The 19330-nt window shown below is 42.6% G+C and overlaps 1 protein-coding gene across 1 annotated transcript; it reads left to right on the top strand.

Moving 5' to 3' along the window:
- Positions 1-18796: 18796 nt before the first annotated feature.
- Positions 18797-19102, top strand: LOC122066596 (secreted RxLR effector protein 161-like). Its single transcript, XM_042630427.1, has one exon. It carries the CDS (start codon positions 18797-18799, stop codon positions 19100-19102), a length of 306 nt encoding a protein of 101 aa, XP_042486361.1.
- Positions 19103-19330: the final 228 nt, after the last annotated feature.

The raw sequence follows: 19330 nt of genomic DNA, 5'->3' as shown, positions 1-19330 counted from the left end.
CATTTGTATGGGTGACCAAACGAATGTGTACTTTTAATTGAACACGTCCATCTTGCTCAGAATTTCATCCTCTTCGCAACCATGAAAAGAAATAGGACCTCTTTACGTGTAAAATTGAAGATATAGCTCCCGATAGTCCTTAAGGCCTTGAAAATATAAAACCTGCAAAAAGAGAGTAAAACCCAAGGTAGCTCCATTCTAAATATATAAAATGCATGTTTTACTACCCTAGATTTCACACATAAATGTGCTCATCAGTTACCATTTGGGGGGAAGCAGTGGTCGCGGTTGTCGGGTCACTGTGGCGGTTAGACATACGCCCAGCTGGTTATTAGGACAGTCGGCAACCTCGGTGGTATATTCAAGAGGGCCAATCGTACTACTTTAAAATTACTGGAGTCAGTACCTTTATTTTCTGTCATTTACGTTTATGTTGAGAGCTGGTGGTCGGCATGCTTTACTTTTTCGAGTACTCACGGTGGGCCTTCTCTGACAGCCCTATGGGCGTATCGAGGGATGGAGTTCGTGGCTCGTACCCGGAGTATACGCGCACTGTGGTTGTAGTAGCACTAAACCAAAGATTTAGTAATGTTGTTTAGGTAGATGTGATTTAAAACGAATTGCATAGCATATAGTGCATATGATTGTGATTGTTGTGTGGACTGTTGTGTGGTCATTCTTTTCAATTACTGAGCTAGTGAGCTCATCCCACGTGTGCACCTCTTTTAGATGATTTTGCAGGTCACCAGCTTGAGGATCAAGGATCGGGTCCCACAGTGGAATTCCCCGAGGAGGATTGGTGGGTCCCCAAGGAATATGAGCACGACACGGATTGTACGTGCGAGGGTTGTGCTGTGGGACCATAGCAGTGACTCCATGCAGGGTTACTTTATGATTCTTTTGATAATCCCTTTTGCGTACTTGATATGTAAATTGTATTCTTTTTGTGTAAATATCATGCCTGCGGGCCCCCATGTACTTAACTATGTATTACAATTTGAGTATCAAGTATATTGGAGATATTTATAGATAAAATAAGTCTTCCGCTGAACTGTTGAACATTTCTTAGTTGTGTGTATGCTATGGTTGGATACTGTGTCAGATAATCCTGGCAGGTTTGGGTTAACCGGAGTTAACCCTATCATCGGTCCAGTTCTATGTGAACGGGGTGTGACAACAGTGGTATCAGAGCGTGATGCTCTATTCACTCACAACATACCATTTAGACCCCATAGAATCTATAATAGGAAATGGGATTGGGTTAATGTAAAAACTTTAGAGAGTTAAAAGCCAAAGAAAGAAAGGAATAATAATGGTTGTAGTTAGTTTTTGCATTCATGGCATGCATGAGAGAAAATGAAAGCTTACTTAATGTCATAATCCATCGAGTACGAGTTTAACGAAATTTCGGCAGCATAACAGCGCAAAACGAGATTTTCAAAAAGTTTCCACACAAACACCTGATAAACAACATATATATATATATATATAAATATCAATTATTATAATTAACAAAAGACACCACAACTAAACTACACAAGTTATCAAACATACAAATTCGCCACAAACCACCATCAAAACACATCACCCCACAAATAGTTCAGTTACAGAGAAAGTACAAAGAATGAGAAAAGAAAGAAAAATACAATAAGATCAACAACATGAAACAGGTGAGAAGCTGGTGTGGACAGACGAGCTAAGTCCTCACTGATCATCGTCATCGTCCAATATTACTACTCCGTTCACCTGAGGTCTAGAGTTAACGTTGAGTCGACGATCGTAGTAGTCAAACCTCGAGTTCACCAGTTGTACATCCCTCTGAAGTCGGGCAAAATCTGCTGAAATAGCATTGGCTGTTGTATCCAAGTCCTGGCCCAATCTGAGGAAGGAACTCTCTAGGGTAGCCTGCCTCTCCAGGATGTTTTCCTCCCTAGAAGCACTCTCATCCAGTCTTCTTAACAGCTGATCTTGCCCGTCCTTCAAAGCCCTCATAATAGACATCATGCCCTCAAAATCATATGCACCACTCTCAGGTGGTGGGGCTCTATACTGTGGGCCTGCAGCTCTAGTGAAGCTAGGATCAGCATCTCTCGACTCATGAGGCACCTCCTCAAGGATGTCCTCGTCCACAAAATCATCCTCCTCACCCTGAGGAATATAGTCCTCATCCTCCTCACTAGACTCCTCCTCCATGGGAACATCCTCCCTAGGGGCAGCCCTCCTATCCCTACCTCTCTGAGCTCTTGCTCTCTGAGGTACATCCATGAGAGTGTGGAGACCCATCCTCAGTAGATTCCCCCTGTCAAACTTATCTGCTGGCATCTTCCCCTCCTCACCACTCAGGTCCACCCCAAAGAACTCAAAGATCCTGGTGAGGATCCTGCCATATGGAAATCCTCCATCCTCAGGGTGAGAAGTATGGTGCTCCATGGTCTTGAGGATGACGTAAGGCAAGCACAAGTGCTCGTCACCCCCCTCTAAAGCCTTATAAATGCAGAAGGCTAAGAAGGCCGTCATGAAGCCCACCTGGTTCCGGTGACCTCCTCTGGGGAGCAAGTTGAACTGGACCAAACGGGCAAACACACGAACCTCTGGGAAAAATGATGTCTCGGAATCCAGACGCTCCTTGCTGCCACAGATGGTCTCATAGATGTGGTCCGGTGTCTCTGAACTCAAGAACGGGCCCATGGGCTTACTCTTGGGAGGACTATAGAAATGGTGCCAAGCTGAAGAAATACCCAAAATACTAGCCAGGGTGTCCACGGTCAGCTGAATGTCCACCCCCTTCACCATACTAGTTATCGCATACTTTCCGTACTGGTAGGAAACCTCCAGGTTATAGTAGAATCTACGAATCAGCTGCTCGTAGCACGGACGGTCTATATGGAGGATAGACTGCCAACCCAGAGCGGTGAACCTCTCCTGAAGCTGAACCTTGTGGAAGTCGCCAACTACCACAGTCTTCTCCATCATAACAGACCTCTTCAGGAAGGCCTGCCAGTTGGTTGCTGCCTCTGAACAGTGGAAGAGTTCCTCATCGTAGTCGGAAGGATCAATAGGGGCAGGTCCGGGTCGCCTCGTGCGAGGTGCTAGGGAACTAGTCCCTGCACTTTTTCGTTTGGAAGCGGTAGTCTTACGCCGAGCAGAAGAGGATGTGGGTTCCTTGCCTTTGCGAGAATACATCCTGGCAAGAAAAGAGGAGAACGAGTGGTGAGTAAGGAAGAGGAATAACAAAGGGAATAAATAGAATGGGTGAGCAATAAGAGGAAGCCCCAAAACCCAAGTCTTGCAAATAAAAAATGTGACAAGCGAGGAATGATAGAAATTATGGCAAAATAGAAATGTGACAAAAGGCATATAAAGCATGGCAATTAAGGAATGGAAATACCCCATTTTTCAATGTGCAAGTTCAATCTAAGAAAAATTTAAAAGACTCACGATAGAGTAAAGCTTGAAGCTATATGTCTAAGATTGAAATGCCATCGTAGTGTAATTTGGAATATGCAAAAAAAAACATCTACTATTATGATATTGAGGTGAAAGGAATCCAAAAGTATGAAGGGATGAAAAGAGAATCAAAGAAACCCAACACAAAGAGATGGATTTTCATGGGAAGAAATGGGATTTCAAGCATACGTGACTTTCTATGATCTCTACAACATGTCAAGTACAAATCAAACATAAGGCATTGCATTTGAGTTATTAATTGGGAAGAAAAGAATAGAGATTGAAGAAATCCCCAAATTTGAGAAAACTAGGGCACGGATGGGGTTTTCTCTCAAAAATTGAGAAGTAAATCCTAAAACTAGAAATAAATCACAGAGAAAACATCACATTCACATGAAAACATTGTTCTATGGAAAGAAACACGGAAAAGAATTGAGATTAAAGACTATACATGGTTTCTACCTCCAAAGTACACGTTTTGAGAAGAAAAGATGGGGAAGAGACTTACTTGTAAGTAGAGGAGTTGAATCTTCCCAAAACCGCTGGATCGTTGAGTGGGATCGCGAGTGGAAGCGTCAAGGGACCCTCAAAAATCGCCTGAGAGAGAGAGAATGGGGGAAGGAATAAAACAAATGAGGAACAGGGGCTTAAAAGCTCTGTTCGTATTTTCCGCTTGGGTCGGACCGGTGGGCAACGCACGAGGTACCCCGCGTGGTCCTCGTCCGGTCAGTCGACCACCAAATCCCAGAAGGTCCCGCTATGTGGGGTAAACCAAACTTCCACAACCTCCAGAGACATTTGGTCAGGGTGGGGCACCAGGGGACCCACCTATGACTACACTTCCGGACCCTCCACCGGTCATTACTTCGGGGGATGTTGCTACCATAATCCAACAGTCACAGCAGGATTTCTAGCAAAAAATGCTTCAACAGAAGTAAGCATTTATGGCTGCTATACAGCAACAACTAGACCTTTCACAAACGGCTCAACCTCCTCGGATACTTACTCCACAGGACCCGCCTGTAGGGTCTGGTACGGGGCCACAATTGGGAGGTACACCTCCAATTCCACCCTTCAGCGTTCCTCTGTATGTGGTGCCCCCTCCATACCCTTACTATCTGGCATACGCTCCCAATTACCCACCGACGAATAATACGTCAAGGGTAGTGGAGTCGTTCAAGAGGAACTTGCCACCTGTATTCTCTAAGGTGGGGAGTGATCCTCTGGAGCCGGACCAGTGGATCCAAGAGCTGGAGAAAATATTTGAGGTGATTGAGTGCACTGATGCACAAAAACTTATTTGTGCGGGGTTGCAACTCAAGAAGGAGGCCAACTCTTGGTGGCAAGCCTCCAAGCCCATATTGTTGGCCGCACATCCGGAACCCACCTGGGAACAGTTCAAGGAGTTGTTCTTGGCCAATCATTACCCACGTAGCTTCAGAGACCGCAAGGAGATGGAATTTATGGCCTTAACTCAAGGGAGTAAGACTATCCTTGAGTATCAGCAGCAGTTTCAGAGCTTGTTCCATTTCGCCCCTAGGCATATGAGGACAGCTGAAGAAAAGGCTGTAAGATTTCTGAAGGGCGTAAAGGCATCCGTTGGGTCTGTACTTGAGGTCTTAGATTTGACAGACTATGGCCAGATTGTGCAGAAGACCAAGACCATGGAAGATAAGCAGAAGGGAGAACAGTCCCTCACACCAGGGTTGTGGAAGAGGTCAAATCCATTTTCGGACATGGGCAACTCCTCCAAGGCGTACCGTGGGTCATATAGTTCTGGGCCTACATATAGACAGCCCTATAGGCCATCTGGCTACCCTCCTCAACCGGCTGGTGGTTCGGGTTCTACATCTTTTCGCCCAAACACTAGTACAGTGCCTATAGGCCCAAGGCCGCCCCGACCTCCATCTACAGAGGGTCAAGTGCAGAGGGGCCCCGCCCCAGTTTCGACATCACAGATCCGATGCTTTAACTGCCATTCTTATGGGCACTATGCTAAAGACTGTCGGGTCAGACCAGCCTTGCCCTCCAGTCAGCCCTCTGTGTTTCGACCTCCCTTAACTTGGTGGAATCAACCGCAGGGAAGGATGTATACCCTATCAGCTGAGGAGGCTAAGGCCAGCATGGAAGTGGTAGCAGGTACATTTTAAATTTAAGAATTTCCTTATGTTGAATATTGATAACCTGTTGTACTTATATGCATTATTACACTAGGTGTTCTACCTATATCGGGCATACCAGCCTATGTCTTATTTGATTCAGGAGCTACACATTCATTCATATCTAAGAGATTTGCTGGGAAACTTGGTAGTCACCAAGGACCCTAGATCATGGGATGATTGTTAGTATGCCTACTGGTAAAGTTACACAGTTGAAGGAGGTGTATGGGCTATGCCCAGTGGAAATTAGTGGGAAGAAATTGGATGCACAACTCATTAAGTTCAATATGCAGAATTTCAATGTTATACTGGGCATGGATTGGTTGTCGGCTCATTGGGCTAATGTGATGTGTGCTGAAAAGCTGATTAGGGTGACCGATGACAAAGGAAAAGAATTGGTATACTAAGCAGATAAAATGAAAAAGGTCCTCGTCTCCGCTCTTCAAGCGGTAAAGTTGTTGAAAAGTGGATGTCAGGGTAACTTAGCATCGGTACTTGATGTTGATGCAAGGGTTACACCTCTAGAAGAGGTAAAGGTGGTTAAATATTTTTTCGACGTCTTTCCAGATGATCTGATGCATTTATCGCCTGATAGAGAGTTGGAGTTTGCCATAGACTTGGGTCCTGGAGCAGCTCCAGTGTCTAAAGCCCCATATTGGATGGCACCAGCCGAACTGAAGGAGTTGCAGATGCAGTTGCAAGAATTATTGGAGAAGGGGTTTATTCGCCCAAGTGTTGCACCTTGGGGTGCCTCAGTATTGTTTGTCAAGAAGAAGGATGGCAGCTTGCGTATGTTCATTGATTACCGAGAATTGAATAAGCTAACCATTAAGAACCGGTATCCATTGCCACGCATTGATGATTTGTTTGACCAACTGCAGGGTGCAAGGGTATTTTCAAAGATAGACCTTAGATCAGGCTGTTATCAGCTCAAGATAAAGAGCAGCGACATACCCAAGACAGCATTTAAGACTCGGTATGGTCACTATGAGTTCCTAGTGTTATCTTTTGGGTTAACCAATGCACCGACAGCATTCATGGATTTGATGAATCGAGTATTTCACGATATCCTCGATAAATGGGTAATTATTTTTATTGATGACATCTTGATCTACTCTAAGACAGAAGAGGAGCACACTCAACACTTGAGGATGGTATTACAGAGGCTGTGAGAACAACAATTGTTTGCCAAATACAGTAAATGTGAGTTTTGGCTTGTGCAAGTTGGATTCCTGAGACACGTAGTGTCTAAGGCCGGAATCGAGGTGGATCCTGACAAAGTGAAAGCGGTAGTAGAATGGGAAAGCCCTAAGAATGTTACTGAAATTCGAAGTTTCTTGGGTTTGGCTGGGTACTACCGGCGCTTCATCGAGAATTTTGCTCGAATCTCAGCACCAATGACTAAATTAACCAAGAAGGGTGTGAAATTCGACTGGGTAGAGGAATGTGAGAAGAGTTTCCAAGAATTGAAGAAGAGGTTGGTGTCAGCCCCTGTGTTGACCATTCTTGAAGGCATAGGTGGAATGACAGTCTACACTGACGCTTCTAAGGTTGGTTTGGGTTGTGTCCTCATGCAACGCGGCAAGGTAATAGCGTATGCATCCCGACAACTAAAGGAATATGAGAAGAACTACCCCACTCATGACTTGGAATTAGTCGTAGTCATCTTTGCCCTTAAAATTTGGTGACATTATTTGTGTGGGGAGAAGTGCGAGATATACAGTGATCACAAAAGCCTTAAGTACTTTTTCACCCAGAAAGATTTGAACATGAGGCAGAGGAGATGGCTTGAGCTCATGAAGGATTATGACTGCGACATTCAGTATCATCCTGGCAAGGCTAATGTAGTCGCAGATGCATTGAGTCGGAAGGCACAGACTATATCACTCTCACATTTAGCAGTCAACCCACCACTCATGCAAGAAGCGACGCTAATGGATGAAACCCTCCTATATGAAGGAACAACCTTAGAGCTTGACTATCAACTAGAAAACCTTAAATGGTTGACTGTATCACTGGCGGCTCTACAGGTGCATCCGACTATTAGACAAGGGGTGATAATGAAACAACCTTTGGATCCTGAATTGCAGCGGATCAGAGTTAAGATTCAAGATCAAACAATGAACGACCCTGATTTCATTTTAGCCAATGATGGGGTATTACTGTTTCGAGGTAGATTGTGTGTACCTGATGATTTAGATATACAAGACAAGATAGTGCGAGAAGCACATAGCTCCGAGTGCTCACTCCATCCAGGAAGTACAAAGATGTATAAAGACCTCAAACAAAATTACTAGTGGCCAAGCATGAGAATCACTATAGCCCTGTATGTGACGACTTGTCTTACATGCCAGAAAGTAAAAGCTAAGAGGCATCGACCTTATGGTACTCTTTAGCCACTCCCAGTACCAGACTGCAAGTGGGATAGGCTTACAATGGACTTCGTCACTGGACTACCATGCACACCTAAAGGGATGGATGCGATATGGGTGATAGTCGATCGACTTACTAAGACTGCTCACTTCATACCCATCAAGACCAAGTTCTCTATGGCCAGGTTAGCACAACTTTATATGGATAACATAGTGCGCTTGCATGGAGTGCCAGTGAGCATTGTGTCAGATAGGGACCCAAGGTTCACTTCCAGATTTTGGAAAAGCTTCCAGCATGCCTTGGGGTCACAATTGAATTTAAGTACTGCTTTCCACCCACAGACTGATGGTCAGTCGGAGCAAACCATACAAATATTGGAAGACATGCTCAGGGCATTTGCAATGGAAATGTGTGGTAGTTGGGAAGATTATATATCCCTTATGGAGTTTGCCTATAACAACAGTTACCAAGTTACAATTGGGATGGCTCCGTATGAGGCATTATATGGTAAGAAGTGCAGGACTCCTCTGTATTGGGATGAGGTAGGCGAACGCCGAATGTTAGGACCTGAAATGACACAGATGACTTGTAACAAGGTTGATGTTATTTGAGAGTGGATTAAAGCAGCTCAGTCTTGTCAAAAGAGCTATACGGACAACCGCAGGAAAGATATTGAATTTCAGCCAAGAGAAAAGGTATTTCTCAAGATCTCTCCAACTAAAGGGTTGCAAAGATTTCATAGAAAGGGGAAGTTGAGCCCGAGATACATTGGCCCATTTGAGATCTTAGCTCGGGTTGGCTCAGTAGCCTACATGCTTGCTCTGCCACCTTCACTCGGGAATGTCCATAACGTATTTCATGTGTCCATGCTGAAGCGATACGTTCATGATCCATCTCATGTTTTACCTGTGGAACCTGAATACCTAGAAGCGGATATGACCTATACAGAGCAGCCAGCTGAAATTTTGGACCGAAAGGTGAAAACCCTTCGCAACCGCTCCATTGCCTTCGTAAAGGTACGATGGGCTAATCATTTACTCGAAGAAGCATCTTGGGAGAAAGAGGATGAAATCCAAGCCAAGTATCCTCATCTTTTTGAACAACCAGGTACGCCAATTTCGAGGATAAAATTTTCAGAAAGGGGGGGATAAATGTGATACCCTACTTTTTAAACCCAGTCTAATTACACGGTTGACCCGGTTTAACCATGCAGGATCCGAACCGGAGAGGGTTACGACGGGTTCCTTATGGACCATGATGGCAAGGGTAACTTTGAACACCGGTTGGCCGGACAAGTCTGAGTCAGTGCCAAAGGAGACGGGTGTACCCAAGCCGTGTACATGCACCTATCATAAGGCCATGTACGGATAATGCAGGTATGTAGCCATATCCTAAAGCGCATACATATAATATACCTTATGCTGAGAGTGAGATTCGTGTCGAGAATCGAATTCCATCAAAATCCCACTTGTTGGCCAATTTTTGGCCCTCAGGTCGGCGGTCACAGGTGGGCACATCCACCCACCTGAGTGACCCCCCATGTGTCACTAATGATTTTAAGAAAGTATAAATAGCAGGATTTGTGTTTTTTTTCAATATCTCATTTATTAAACTGAATAGTTGGTGAGAAGATTTAAGAGGAGAGAGAAAAGAATAGAGGAAAGAGAATGAAGAAGAAAGGGGAAGGAAGAGGAAGAAGGAATGGATTTAAGCGGCGCCAAAGCTTGATCTTCCCATTCCTACGTCGGAAGAGTGATCCCCAACACGAGATCTACGTTTAGAGGTGAGCGAAGGCTATATTCCCTAAACTTTCACCATACCCAAGTAAAACCCTCGATTTGGGTAGTGGTTCTTGGGATCTAAGGTTTAATAGATGGTTTATGTGTTGATTTTGAAGGATTTGGAGAAGTGTTTCCACAGTTGGAGGAGCATTGGTGATTTGAAGTGATTTTGGGGTTTTTGAACGAGTTCTTGAGCAAAGAAGGTAAGATGGCTTCCATTCCTTAAATCTAACCTAGATCTAGGTTAGAACCCTCTTATGAGACCTTGAATGTGTGGAGAATGGGTTTGGAAAAGCCCCATTTGATTCCCCAAAGGTTGGGAAGGTTTCGGGTAAAAATGGTATTTTCCCGCCAAGACTGGTGGGCCAAATGGCTCGCCTGAGGGCACCCGCCTGAGAGGGCAGGCCTTCGGAGCCGACCAGTGGGCCGACCGACGGGCAGGTTTGCCTGTCGGTCTTAGCAGGGCCAACCGATGGGCCCTACCGGCAGGCCGACCGGTGGGCCAACCTGCCCGTCGGTCTTAGCAGGCCCTCAAGACCAACCGACGGGCCCAATCGGTGGGTCGACCTGCCCATCGATCATGACCGGTGGGTAGGTCGGTGGGCCGACCTGCCCGTCGATCATGACCGGTGGGCTGTCCGACCCACCCGAGAGACTCCCAACGTGATTTCTACGTTCGAACGGACCCAAAACGGACGTGCGACCTTCTTTTAGGATTCGAAACATGATTTTGTCATCAAATCTTGTTAGTTTTGACCCCAAAGTGGTGAAATGCTAACCCCATTCACTCATGAGAGGTTCACCAAAACTTACGCTTCTCGCACCGGATCTCACCCGTACCAGGCGTGAGTCTTTGTACACTATAGGTAAGTGGGGAGAGGACGTTTGGCCTTATTTTAAGGCTTGTTGTGCATTCATTTAATTGTATCTAGACTAGCCATGTCATCATGCAAATGCTATATAGCTTAACCATCCTCATATTTTTATGCCATGTGTGTCGTGTTTATTTTCTCAATGTAAAATGATGATGCGCTTATATGATTAATGTTGACATCATTGTGCATGATGCATTAATAGACTAGATGCCATAGTCGGCTTGGAAACGAGTGCATCGGTGGCCCGTGGAATGGGACGCGGTGGCACTATACAATCGTACTATGTCATATAGGAGCATGCGGTTTAGGATTATCATCTACCCATGCTACGACCCTTCCCAACAGGGGTTGAGGTGTTGGTTACCATTTGGGGGGAAGCAGTGGTCGCGGTTGTCGGGTCACTGTGGCGGTTAGACATAACCCCGGCTGGTCATTAGGACAGTCGGCAACCCCGGTGGTATATTCAAGAGGGCCAATCGTACTGCTTTGAAATTGCTGGAGTCAGTACCTTTATTTTCTGTCATTTACTTTTATGTTAAGAGCCGGTGGTCGACATGCTTTATTTTTTCGAGTACTCACGGTGGGCCTTCTCCGACAACCCTATGGGTGTATCGCGGGATGGAGTTCGTGGCTCGTACCCGGAGTATACGCGCACTGTGGTTGTAGTAGTACTAAACCAAAGACTTAGTAATGTTGTTTAGGTGGATGTGATTTAAAACGGATTGCATAGCATATAGTGCATATGATTGTGATTGTTGTGTGGACTGTTGTGTGGTCCTTCTTTTCACTTATTGAGCTAGTGAGTTCATTCCACGTGTGCACCTCTTTTAGATGATTTTGCAGGTCACCAGCCTGAGGATCAAGGGTCGGGCTCCGCATTGGAATTCCTCGAAGAGGATTGGTGGGTCCCCGAGGAATATGAGCAAGACATGGATTGTACGTGCGAGGGTTGTGCTGTGGGACCACAGCAGTGACTCCATGCAGGGTTACTTTATGATCCTTTTGATGATCCCTTTTGCGTACTTGATATGTAAATTGTATTTTTTTTGTGTAAATATCATGCCTGCGGACCCACATGTACTTAACTATGTATTACAATTTGGGTATCAAGTATATTGGGGATATTTATAGGTAAAATAAGTCTTCTGCTGAACTGTTGAACATTTCTTAGTTGTGTGTATGTTGTGGTTGGATACTGTGTCAGATGATCCTGATAGGTTTGGGTTAACCGGAGTTAACCCTGTCACTGGTCCGGTTCTGTGTGAATGGGGTGTGACACTACCAGCCCTAAAAACCAGATCTGGAATGAACCAAATCTGAAATTGCTAGGTCTAGAGAAAACAAATCATGAAAAAAAAAAAAAACCAAACTTGAATGATATGCTCCACAACTTGTTCTTGTCACCTAGAATTAAGCCTAGAACTAGAAATTGAAAATTTCAACTTCAATACCATAAAAAATAAAATAAAAGACTAAATAAAAAACAAAAATGCTTGCATTCATTAAATAAATACATAAAAAAAAAACTTTACATAAGTGCTTAAACCAAAACCTAAAACAAAGAACTAGAGAATTAGAGCTAGAGGAGAAAAAACCTAGAGAAAAACTAGAGAAGAAAGGTGCACCCTCCTCTCTTTGGTCAACTCCCTTTTATAGGGAGAGGGGAGGGAGAGATAAAATAGGAAGTAGGGGAGAGGAGAGAAGAGGACAGTCCCAGGGGATTTGGTGGTCAATTGTGTGGTGAGGTGGAGTATAAAGAAAAGGAAAGAAAATAGGGGTCAGAGAAGCTTGGACGATTTGAGAGATGAGGTGGAGGAAGGAGAGAAGAGAAAATAGGGGAGAACGCCCAAGAGTGGGCCCCTCTTGGAAGATTTTGTGAGGTGGAGGAGAGAGAAGTGAGAATATAGGAAATAGGAGATTTCGTTCCTTTTCTTTTTTTTTCTCTTCTAACGTGGGCAGCCTCTTGGAAGATTTTTATTGCTTAGAAAATCTTCTAATTTATTGGGAAATCTCATCCATACCCCTTGTCTTTAAGTAGGTGGAAAATAGGAGAGAGAAAAACTTCACAAAATCTCCAAAAAGAGAGAATTGCCCAAGGTGAGAGAGAATGGCGTTCAACACCCCATGTGGGTCCCTCCATCTTGTTGGGATCTGGAATATTCTCCTAGAATAACTGCAGAAGTGCTGGCCTGCATCTCGATTCAGTTCTGGTTCATTATTTTTTTTCTGACCCAAAAAGAATAATCGAGTGTACGGGTGTCTAAATGAATGTGTACTTTTAATGCAACAAGTCCATCTTACTCAAAATTTCATCCTCTTTGCAACCATGGAAAGAAATGGGACCTCTTTACGTGTAATTTTGAAGATATGGCACCTAATAGTACTTAAGGTCTCGAAAATACAAAACCTGCAACAAGAGAGTAAATTCCAAGGTAGCTCCATTCTCAATATGTAAAATGCATGCTTTACTACCTAACATTTCACACATAAATGTCCTCATCAATATATATTTTTTATAGCTAGGCTTGAAAGAGAGATGAATTCATGGCCATTTAATTGTGAGGTGTTGGTCCTTCCTAATTGAGCTAACCTCTTTAGGGTGATTCCTTATATCCTTCCTTTATAGCTAAATGTTCAGTTTAAACCAACCGAAAAATGAAATAAGTATGACATCATACGAGATTTCATGTTTTTTTTTTTTTAAATTATCTATATCTCAATTTCTTGGATAAGATACCATACTAAATCTGCGACACTCAAGAATACGGTAAGTTGTACCAAACTTGTTTGAGAGATCATTAAGGTGTCCCCACCAAGAATATGACAAGTACCAAGGAGTTTGGAAGATCGGTGAAGGTGTGCATACTTTAGTCCTACATCGCATATGGAGAGATTGTTGGGCTAGTTGATAACTTCTAGCCTCCTTAATATGGCACCATGTGTTTTAAAGTCAAGAGATCCATGGGCCAAAGAATACAATATTGTGCTAAGGTTAATGGGGTCGAGGCGTCACCATGTAGTATTAAAGCAAATGTTACGACTATTGGACTTAGTATCTGGTGGCATAGGAAGGCAAAATAAATTAATAAATAAATAATAAGATTCCATACTCGTACATAAATCACTAAACTAAATAGAATTTTAGTAAAAGAGCATAATGTACAAAAAATAGATTTTCTTCTCACTATAAATCAGGCACCTCTCAGTTTTTCCTTATGTTGGAACCTATAAATGCATAATTCATTAATTTTTCTAGTTGTAGGTAATCATGCCTCCCTATGGACGTCCTCACTTTGTATGAAGGGGCCAACCAAGTAGTTCTAGTAGTGTAGGATTGCCTCCTCTGAGCGTAGAATTACCTCCTCCTCTAGGTGCAAATTTACTTCCTATTCCTCCTCCTCATCCTCCATTTTTGACAGGAATATTTCAGGGTGGGCAACCTAACCTTGTATGGGCCATTGGCAACTTGGTTGGTGCATTTTATCACTAGCAGATGGTTAGAGCACCTGCACAGCCTCCCTTAGCGGACACAACCCACACCATTTAGTAGTTTCGAAAGCTTCGACCCTCATTTTTCAAAGGGGACACTGTTGACCCTCTTAAGATAAATAAGTTGGATCAGGAAGCTAGAAAAGAACTTCACCTTATTGAACCTCACTGATGTATAAAAGGTGAATTGTGTGACTTATCAACTCCTAGATAAGGCAGATGATTGGTGACAGTCTACGCACTGCTTCATAGAAAGGGGTGGCCAACCCTCGACTTGGGACAGATTTCAGAAAGTCTTCTATATCAAGTATTTCCCCACCAACTTGAAACTAAATAAGAAGGAAGAGTTCTTGAACTTGAAGCAACATAATCTTCTGTTATCGATTATGAGCTGACATTTGAAGATCTCAACAAACTTGCTGCTCACCTGGCTGACACTAAAAAGAAGAACGCTCGAAAATTTGAGAGAGGCCTTCATATTGATCTGAAGGCAATAGTTGTAGTATGCATCAGTGGTGGAGACTACTCAAATTGTTGAAGGCAATATGAAGGTTATACCTTCTAGTGCACCAAATATTTAGAAGACAAGGCCTTATCCTCATCCGCCTATATACAATGGGAATTATAGCAAGCAACAGATAGCAATACACCATCATCAAGAGAGGACTACTTGTCCCATGTGCAAGAAATTTCATTCAGGAGAATGCAAGGCTGGCTTGAACGCCTGTTTTAGGTGTCACAAAGGAGGGCCATATGGCAAAGGATTGCCTCGGACCAAACCTGACTGGAATAGGCCATTAGCATAAGCTAGGACAACTATCATTTTAGAAAGGTCAGGAGCACCAGAGTAGTTAGAGACCCAAGGCTTACTTGACAAAGGATTTATACGTTCTAGTGCATCACCTTGGGGCGCTTTAATACTCTTCGTCAAGAAGAATGATGTGTCTATGAGGCTATGCATAGGCAGGCTATAGAGAATTGACTATGGTAACCATAAAGAACAAGTATCCTCTTCCTCGTATAGAGAACTTGCTTGACCAATTACAAGGAGTCATTGTATTCTCCAAGATTGATTTATGATCTGGGTCTCACCAATTGAAGGTAAAAAATGAAGATGTGCCTAAGACAGCTTTTCGAACTAGATATGGCCATTATGAATTCATGGTTATGCCCTTCGGATTGACAAATGCACCAACGTTATTCATGGACTAATGAACTATTGGGTCTTTCATGAGTATCTAGACCAATTTGTGATAGTAATAGACAACACGTAATATCCCAATTTGAAAGGCAAGGCTAATTTGGACTTTTCGCACTTTATCGTAGGTTTGTTACCTGCAACTAACTGAGGAATTAATTTTGGGTAATATACATGATTATGTGGATTGGTTGGGTGTTAGTACATGGTTGTTTGGTCTATTGTCGGTTATAGTATATGTATTTTTATTTGTGGACCTTAAAGCATCTACGCAGCTAGTCTAGTGGTTAAGGCCTTAAGTCTAAACAGGGATATTAAGGGTACAATTCCTATGAAGTGTAAGAAAAAAAAAAAGGAATTTAAGTTGTATTTTTGATTTCGGCCATTATATGGGCCCTACTTGGAATTGTGAGGGAAAGATTTCAAATTAGAAGTAGGAGACTTTACGTTCATTGCAGTGGATCAAGGTAAGTGGATATTGCTCACGTTGAGGAGAGAGAGTGGTTGTATCCAACAATAAAAGAGAAAAAGGAGATTTGGAAGGGGGAGAAAAAGGAGGGAGTTGTGGAGTAGAGATTCCCCACGTTCGAGAGAGGATGGTGGATAATTAAATAAATAGAAAGAGAATGAAAAAAGAAAGCAAGAAATTAGGGATTTAGAAGGAGGAAAAGAGTGAGGTAGTTATCCCAAAATCGTAGAGTGAGGAGAGATTTTAGAAAGAAAATAATTATAAAAAAAAAAAAAAGAGAATTAAGGAAACTAGGGGAATCATGGATGAGATTGAGAGGGTGGGGAGGTTGATTTTAGAAACCCATCAAGGATTGAAAACCAACCCAAGGATGAGTATCGTGTGTGGAGAAAAGAGTTCTATTGTTTCTGGGTAAGAAGAAGAGGGCTGCACTACCTGACAGTAAATAAGGAGAAGGTGGAGTTGTTGCTGCTGTTGGACTTGTGAAGTATCATTTCATTCCTTCTTTTATTTTACAATTGAGTGCACCTAATTGCTGCCCAGATTAGAGAGAGAAAGAGGAACACTTTGCTGCTATTGTTGCGGCAACTTTGTTCCATGAAGATTTGAAAAGAACTTTAGCAAGCTCACTCAAGATTGAAGTAAGAAAGGTCAGGTTAGTCTATTCAACGTTATATATGAATTGACCTTTATATTTTCATGGGAATGGTTTGGAAATCTGAAATCAGAATAAGGATTTTTCTATTGAAATAGTAGATCAATTCTACATTTCAAAATTTGATATTTTATGGAACTTATATATGTTTCAACTAGCTAAAATAGAGATTTAAATTTTTGATCCCATGATTGTATTTCTGTAAATTTGGGCTTGTATATATTATATAAGTTCTAAATATTTGTTAAAGAAGAGGACAATAGAATTGCTACAAAAAGTATAGTTCTATAAATCAATGATGATTTGCTATGTATGAGAAGTTAACTGATTCAAGTAAGAAACAATTTTCCATCAGAATCTGAACTTGATATTTCATAGCTCCATAGTTGAGTTCAAGTTTAAAACATTCTCTTAGGAGTATTTTTGTACTACAAGAATAGAGTTCTAGGAATTTTTACACAATAGGGTAGTACATTTTGAAGGGATAAGAATGTATTAAATCAAGTAGGATCATGAAAGGAAGGGTACTGAGGTTGACTTTATTTTGTCTATAGGGAAGAATTAGATTGGAGGTAATTAGATGATGGCAGAGGTTGAGAATCAATCAAGTAAGAGTTGAAAATTCTGCGCACTGACTGGAGACACAAGTATCTATCTAACCAGTTTAAAGAACTGTGTGAGGAGACGGGGATTCGCAGGCAGTTAACCATTGTAGCGGAGAGAAGGAACATGACACTCTTGGATATGGTTAGGTCCATGATGGTACAATCCAACCTCCCAATATCTTTCTTGGGGGACGCTTTTTTGATTGTTGCCTACATCCTTAATCGAGTGCCTTCACAATTAGTTCCTTCGATTCCCTATGAGTTATGAAAGGGCGCAAAGCGAAGTTTAGAGTATATGCGACTATAGGGATTAGCAGGTTATGTTTATAGCACCTCCTATAAGTTTGCGAAGCTTGGCCCTGGAGCTAGGAAACACATCTTTATAAGATATTCCAACAGCTCAAAGAGTTACGTTATGTACGATGAACACCTTAACAGAGGAATGATCGAGATAGAATCACGTGACGTCGACTTTATTGAGACAGATTTTCCTAGCAATAGTGACACCAGTAGGGATATCGATCTCTTTGAGATAGAGGATGAGAAGAGCGTCTCACTTACTCTTGGCGAGGGTGGGGAATTAACTCATCCTACAATTGCCAGAGAAAATGAGACTGATCATCAGCCTAATGGGAGTGTACCAATCAGTGAGAGTGTACCACTAGAGGATCATCAGGATTCTCTCACGCGTAGGAGCACTCTGGGCATATTCCCCATCGTTGTTTTGAGATTAAAGGGGAAGCTCTCATTTGCGTTCCAAACGATGAGGATGAGCCCACTTCTTTGTGAGATGCGCTCTCTTCACTTGCTAAGGACAAGTGGCAAGCTGCTATGGAGGATGAACTGAGTATTATGAGTAAGAACCAGGTATGGGAGTTAGTTGTCCTACCTCATGGGCATAAGACCATTGGAAACAAATGGGTTTTAAAGGTCAAACACAAGGCGGATGGTTTAATTGACAAGTATAAGGAAAGCCTTATAGTGAAGGGCTATACCCAAAGGGACGGTGTAGACTATGATGAGACTTTCTCTCCAATTATGAGAATTTCCTTGATTCGCCTCATTCTAGCCATTGTCACAAAATTGAATTTGAAACTCTTTCAGATGGATGTTAAAACTACATCTCTCAATGGAGAACTACACGAAGAGAGCTTTATGAATTAACCAGTGGGTTTTGAGGTCAAAGGACAATAGCGCAAAGCCTACCGTCTCAAACGTTTTATATACGGCCTTAAACAATCATCTAGGCAGTGGTGCTTTAGATTTTCATTATTCCATTACCTCTATTGATTTTGAAATGATTGAAGAGGACTATTGTGTGTATGTGAAATAGTCCAAAGGAAGTTTTCTTATTTTATCCGTATATATTGACAATATTCTATTAGCTGAGAATGACATGGAGATGATTATCGCCAATAAAGAGTGGTTGTCCTATACTTTTCAGATGAAGGACATGGGTGAAGCCACATTTGTGTTAGGCATCAAGATCATTAAGAACCGCTCTAGGAATATTCTTAGTTTATCTCAAGAGACTTATATAAAGAAGATCCTTGAACGATTCCACATGGATTAGTCTAAACCCATTGACACTCACATGGACAATGCCTAAGTTTTAAGCCTTGACCAGTGCCCTAAGACTGATGAGGAGAAGAATCAAATGTCCAAAGTGCCCTATGCTACAGCGATAGGTAGGCTGACGTACGCGATGATGTGCACACGTGTAGATATTTTGCTTTACAGTTGGCATGGTTAATCGTTACCAGAGTAATCCAGGACCATGCCATTGGCAGGCAGTGAAAAAAACCTTTCGATACCTTCGTGGGACCACTGATCTCATCCTCACCTATAGTGGTTCGGATTTGAGATTAAGAGACTACAGTGATGCTGACTGGGCTAGTGACAGAGATGAGCGTAAATCTACTTCAAGATATACATTTGTCCCAGGAGGTGGCGATGTATCTTGGAGTAGCAAGAAGCATACCTACATTGCCCTATCCACGATGGAGTCTGAGTACATCACGTGCTCAGTGGCCGTTCAGGAAGCCATTTAGCTGAGGAAGTTCCTACAGTGCCTTGGTGTTATCGCTTATTCAAGAGATGCAGTGATTATATACTATGATAGTACGACAGCTTTGGCATTTTCCATGGGAAGCCAAACACATAGAAAACAAATATCACTACATTCGAGAAATGGTTACGTAAGGGAAAGTTGTCTTGAAGCATATCTCCAAGGGCAACATGGTAGTTGATCCATTGACTAAGCCTATTGCTCAAAACAT

Source organism: Macadamia integrifolia, unplaced genomic scaffold (genome assembly GCF_013358625.1).
Source record: "Macadamia integrifolia cultivar HAES 741 unplaced genomic scaffold, SCU_Mint_v3 scaffold2484, whole genome shotgun sequence".
Lineage (NCBI taxonomy): Eukaryota > Viridiplantae > Streptophyta > Magnoliopsida > Proteales > Proteaceae > Macadamia > Macadamia integrifolia.
The sequence above is the reverse complement of the archived record's forward strand: the minus strand, read 5'-3'. Positions and strand labels throughout refer to the sequence as shown.